A 6,116-nucleotide genomic window follows, 5' to 3' on the forward strand; every position below is an offset into this window, starting at 1 on the left:
CTCGCGTGCGGCTTAAAGATTTACGGCGGTCTTCTTAAGACAGATTAGAGCGGCTGATATAAAAAGTTGACATAAAGAAAGAAAATTTTCGTTGATAGCAGAGGCCAAAGCTGAGACCTCAAATTTTTCTTTAAAAGATTGTTGCTTTTTTGAATCAGTAGGACTTCCCTTAAGGGCAAACTTTTAATAGAATTACTAACTGTTATGACCTAAAAAACTGTCTTCAAACAAACGGACTTTAAATAATTTGCTTAATTGATAATCCAGAGTCGATGGTGCAACAAATAAAAGTTTTGTCGCTGCGCAGCAAAGAAACTAAAAATGCAACAGTGGCAAGTTCGCAGCTTCTACTATACTTTTTTTTTGCCTTTTTCTGCTGATGCAGCAATTTCTTCAAAGCCACTGCCTGCTGCATGCTGATGACTTTGTCAACAACTTAAATTGTTTGGCCGCAGCAAAAACGGGAGCAAAGTTTAAACCCATTTAGGGCCCGGGGATCAGTACGCTGCAAGCGGATTACATTTGACTTTCATGCCCGAATGGTATTTCGAGTACGAGACACACTTTTTTGAACATTGCAACTTTTAATTCTTACGTTTGTAAACATACACAGTGATCAGTAGAAGTAAAACACAGAAATTGTAGACTGCACACATCCACACTCCCACACTGTTCCAATTTCGCAAAAACCTATACGGGCCGGACTCTACTTCAACTACGACCTCGAAGTGGTCTTCCTCGTAATCCCCCGTGGGCTCCTCCTGCACATTCTCCTGAGTAGGATGATCCATTTCAACGATGTAGCTCTTCTCCTCCAGTAACACAGTCGTGTCGTCACTGCAGTAAAGTCAGATTTAAGATACTGTTGACCGAAAGTTAACAAAGGATTACCTCATAGTTCTAAAGGCGTTTTGATCTTAGCGGTTTGAAGGCTTTGGGTAAACTGAGAATTCAGCAAAGTCACGAATCTTCCAAGCCTCCACTCCACATTTTCCTCAGAATAATATTCGTATTCGGGAATACATACACTCAGAAGAAAAATGTACTAGAACATTATTATCATGGTGTTATTTTAAAAATTTTTAACCAACAGGAATACATATTATTTTAACTACCTGACTATTTTTCAGTATTCTAATTTTTATATTTTTATTAATTTGTTAATTCCTATTTTAATTTTAAGAGATTTATAAGTAATAAGAGAGCGCTGGAGTCTGAAACCTCCTCCTCAAAAGAGAACTCATTCTTAAGCAATCCACAGAAGCCTTAAAAAATGAATATGATATTATTAGTTGACACTTGAATTTCAGGAATTATTTGTTGATGTGATAAAATAATAAAAATCGTTATCAGGGCTTTTCACCTTGATCCCATCGCTGTCTCTTGCTGTGAGTTGCTTTTCTTGTCAGCTTGTCGGTTTGGTTTCTCTTACTTTCGGGGTACCTGTTGTATCTGTATCTTATCTGAGTCACAGAACGACACCGAAAGATTGTCAGCTCTTGACGGTTTGCTTTGTTGGTGCCTCAATTAACACCTCTCGGCGCGGCGATAATAACTCAGACCCCACAACTGATTGGTAATCAAGAAAAATAAAGTGTGGGGCAAGTGCGGAGAAAACGCAGAGTTCTCTTCAGTCGAATTCGGAACCCCTTTCGCAATGGACACGGACGGGAAAAAAGCGAGCTCCTCGGGTCCGGGCAAGGCCCACGACGAGGTCGATTTCACCAGCGGCTATGAGACCCAGTACCGGAAGGAGTATAGCCCCCTGAGGCCCATATTCGTGCCGCCGCCGGACAAGAAGCATGCCTGGTACCGCAACTGGTCCACCATCCTGATGATCTTCTTCCTGTCGGGCGTCTTCGTTCTAGGCACCGTGATGCTGGTGGTGCAGGTCTTCACCGTCAGTCCCCTGCAGATCTTTATCATCGTGGCGGTCTACGTGGCCCTGGCCGCCATCCTGATCTGGCTGGAAATTCAGTCAGTCAAAGTGCGGTGAAAAGTTCGAAATAACACCGTGACTAATTCCCTGAGATATCGTTTAAAAATTTGTGCCTGCAATCGAACTGTGTTGTGCAAACACATTGAAAGGGGCGCTACTGATTAGTTCCTAAGAACCAAAGGCCCGTGGACTAAAATAGGTTTAAGTTAAAGCAAAACTGGCCGACTAGACAGTGCTTAGTTGTGGCATTCAGTGATGGCTCTCCCGTTTAATCAACTAATTATTTACGACCCATAATGAACGTAATCTGCGCCCGATAAAGGGCTTTGTGTTTTTTAATTGGCCCGAGAGATAAGCAAACAAAAGTTAATGGAACAACATGGATTGTGGGCTAACTGCCGAGTGCAGTGTTGGCATTTAATTGTGAACAAATACAACTACTTTGCAGACAAACACGCGCCAAGTGTAAAATTAATTAATTCAATGTCAATGTGTTCGGAGAATGTAACAAAGGATAGCTAAAACAATAAATATTAAAGTGAACAAACAAACGCATTAATGGAATTATTATTCAATTTAGCCCGCAATGGAATGTGTGAATGAAACTATTTTTTAGTCACTGTTACGGAAAGCCTTTCAAATCCGTCCCATAATTATTCCAACTCTCGATTTCACACAGCTGCCCGGACAAAAAGTTTAGAGCCCCCAGACCCCCCATAGAATTGGTTGGCCAAACATTTTCACAGCTTGTGTAAATATTTCGGAATCACTTCTGTAATTGCTTTTCACACGCCACTGGTGAAAAAACGGTGTCCCCTTGCTATGTGCCGAATTTTCCATGTTTTCCCAACAGCTCTCTCTCCCTCACTACTGCTGACTGCAGTTGGTGTGTCATCGAGTGGGGGAAATTCTAGTTTAATAGCTTCAAATATTAGAAACATTTGGTCAGCACAAAAACAGCAGGACAAGCTCATTCCGCTCTTGAAAATGCCAGGACCTGCTCTAAGAGAAAACTAAAACCCGGCCAAAAAAGGGCACGCGTCGCCCCATTAAACTTTAATTTCCGTTGACAATGAATGGCATTTTTTTCCACTGGCCGAGACGGCGGCAACAGCTGACTTACCTTAATTACTCGCCGGACCCGAGGCCATGCTAATTATTTGCCAGGAGGTGATTTATGTCCTAGTCCAGACGGAGGCGACGCTTTCCGCACTTAATCATAGTGGCGGGCAGGGCGCCTCGGGCTCAGGCGCTAATGCCATTTCCGGTCGCCAACCACCGGAGTCTACGCGACTTGGCTAAAGTGTAGGGCTTTACAGGGACACCCCAGTGGCTAAGAGAAACTGTGGTTGCTTTGCTACTTTTAAAGACGTACATAGTATTGCAATTCTAACATAAACTACATTACAAATATCCAATTCTAGAGTCATTTCTCATTCAAGACCAACTCAACCTTGAGCCTGGCAAAACCAATGCAAAAACATCCAATATTCACAGGCATTATTTTTGCATTGATTTATTGCTCGATTGCCTGCTGGCTCAATATTGCACATAAAAGGCATTTAAACAAAAGCTGTCTTCCATTTTATTCTCTCGCTTTTTTAAATATTTAAATCATTGAATTTGCACAGGCGAGCTTCGAGTCTCCATTATTCAGAGTTTAAACAAGCCGGCGGAAAAAAGAACACAAATGAGAGACTCAGTGCCGAGGCAAGTGAAATGCCAATAAAATGTTTGGTTGCAGCGGCATCCGAGCCCGAGAATTCTAAGCTTCACTGGGGAAGTCACAACATTTGAATGCTGCATTTCTTATGGCCACTGTCTTGACTGCCCGACTGCCTCACTGCCTGGGGAAATGTGTCTTAGAATTTGTTTAAGTAAATTTCACTTGAACGCTTTTCATTATGCCACTCAGCAAGGACTCTCTGCAAAAAGGAAATCTCATCCGAGGAGTGGGAAAATGTAATCAAATACATGACTCTGCTCCCAAAACATTTTCCTCATAAATGGACTCCAGAAAGGGAAACAATTTAAGTCGCCTAATCCCCAAAGAAATGCACCATATATGAAAAACAAAATCCCATATTTAAATTTAATTTTTTCTTTATTGCTTTTTATTGAAAAGATTGTCGGCTCTTTTTCATGGCAAATTTATGTTAATTATTTATGTAAATATTCCGTACTTAAGCGCCTATTTTTTGCATATGCAAACGCAATGTATAATTAAATTACCACCCGACTACAAAGTGTGACCACATTAATAAAAATAACACTGCTTTCAATTAAAAGGCATAATTTAAGAGAATTTAAATGTATTAAAATTGTTGCAAAATGTTTTCAATGGAATTAAAGCCGAGCTGGGAAAGTGGTTCATCAGGCCGAGTCCTTGCCAGCACCCATTTGAATATTCAATTAAGTCTAACTGCCAATTCAGTGATAAGCCCCTGACTGACTATGCTTCGCAATTGGCCAGGCCATGAGGCCTTGAAGCCCGGCTGGCTGGTGATAATTTTAGTTAAGACCGACCGGGAGGGCGCTCAGAGCTGAGCCAACTAAGGATCAAGCTGCCGAAAGTGCCGTGAGTTACTGTGTTACTGTGCCTTTTCCCAACTCGATAAAAAAATAGATATATATTGGTTAGTTTTATTTCCAATTTTTAAAAACTTTCACTGTTACTTCCTGGCCGTAAATAGAGTTTATAAGCAAAGTAACGAGCTTGTCAAAGCATTTTTCTGACATCTCTTATTTATTCTAGACCAGCAAAGCCAGGAGTCAAGAGAAGGCAAACAGCATGCATAAATTACCACAAAGTCCTCCGGTCGGGCCGCTCCTCCTGTTGGCCAAAATCCATTGCCATTGCAATGCAGAAATTGTGTTGAAATATTAAAAAAGAGGCCAACAAAATAAAAGAAGCTGAAAAACGAAAACTGTGGCCAAATGCAGATGAGAAGGCAACTTTTTGGACACTTTTGTCCCAGCCACATTTCTATACTTCTTTTGGCCCTTTTTTTTATTTGTTGAATGCTAAAAAGGCCACTTTAGTTTTAACCACAAAGTTTGCTTGAATGCGTGTGAATCTGTGGTGTTGCTGCCATTATGTGTGTGTTGGACGACCTCGTTGCACTTTTGTTTTCGGGCCAAGGGGCATCGGTCTTTCATGTCATTTAACCATTTTTCGGGCCAGGACAATTGGGCTAAGCTAGCAGAGCCTCCAGGACTCGGCCCTGCTCTGCTGCCACTGCCAGCGTTGATTGGCCGGGCCTTAAAGTGTTTTCAATGTAAATCTATGTAAATACATGTTGCCAAATAAAAGAGCAGCCTCCGCTCTATGGGCTTCCACTCCAGGACTCCGTCTGGATAAATTGTATAGCCATATTTATTCGTTTTCACAGTCCGACCATGTGTGCACTCTTCAGACGACTCCTAAGACTTTAATCCAGTCGCATATTTATGCACATTTTTTTGCCCGGGTCTGTGTTTTGCTTTCATTTGGCCCGAGTCCTGTTTTCGCATCTCTTTGTTTGCGAAACCTTGAATTGGCCGCTTTGATTCTGGGCCAAGTCGTGTCCTTGCGTTTGATTGTTCTCTATTTGTTTTACTCAACTGTGTTTATTTACTTTAGCAGTACTTGCTGCATTTAATAGCATGAAAATTAATTTGACATTTAATAGTGTTGTTGTATCGACACCATCCGCCGGCGTATGGTGTTCTTTATTTTTATACATTACGCATTCAATGTTTTTGTGTTTGCGGACCGTAAACAAATTGCTGGCGCGTATTTTATTATTTATATTGTTTTTACTGTCACGTGTCGCCTACCAATGATGCCTGCACATTATAATTATGAATTGTGCAAATAAATCCGGCATGTAGCGACCTGTTAATGTGTTAATAATTGCCATTCAAGTGCTGTTCCATGTGTTAATGTCTTGTTATCCCGATTTAATATGGGTGCGTGTACGGGGCGTATACTTGATTAATTTGTTATTGAAGAAAATGTAGTGTTTGTTTTTTAATAAAACCTTGTAATTTATTTCACACTGGTATAACTAAATATTTATATATTATAGTAATAGAATGTGTTTATAAAATTAAATTTTATTTGAAAACCTTAAGATTTATAAAATCAAAAGAATTAAATAGGAATATTCATTGGGACAAGGTTTAAAATTTTCAC

At 40.5% G+C, this 6,116-nt stretch overlaps 2 protein-coding genes across 2 annotated transcripts; one reads left to right on the forward strand and one right to left on the reverse strand.

Annotated features, from left to right (window-relative positions):
- Positions 1–584: 584 nt before the first annotated feature.
- LOC108132220 (uncharacterized) lies at positions 585–1,027 on the reverse strand. Its single transcript, XM_017251544.3, has 2 exons — positions 892–1,027; positions 585–837 (listed from the first exon to the last, which is right to left on the reverse strand). Exons 1-2 carry the CDS (start codon positions 894–896, stop codon positions 585–587), a joined length of 258 nt encoding a protein of 85 aa, XP_017107033.2. The 5' UTR covers positions 897–1,027.
- Positions 1,028–1,533: 506 nt separating this feature from the next.
- Positions 1,534–2,490, forward strand: LOC108132243 (uncharacterized). Its single transcript, XM_017251572.3, has one exon. The coding sequence runs from the start codon at positions 1,658–1,660 to the stop codon at positions 1,994–1,996; it is 339 nt and encodes a 112-aa protein (XP_017107061.2). The 5' UTR covers positions 1,534–1,657; the 3' UTR covers positions 1,997–2,490.
- The last annotated feature ends 3,626 nt before the right edge of the window (positions 2,491–6,116 follow it).

The sequence above is a fragment of the Drosophila bipectinata genome, chromosome 2L, assembly GCF_030179905.1.
Source record: "Drosophila bipectinata strain 14024-0381.07 chromosome 2L, DbipHiC1v2, whole genome shotgun sequence".
Taxonomy (NCBI): domain Eukaryota; kingdom Metazoa; phylum Arthropoda; class Insecta; order Diptera; family Drosophilidae; genus Drosophila; species Drosophila bipectinata.

What these genes read in the sequence shown, in the direction of transcription:
- LOC108132243 (XM_017251572.3), top strand. Translation starts at nt 1,658, where the DNA reads ATGGACACGGACGGGAAAAAAGCGAGCTCCTCGGGTCCGGGCAAGGCC.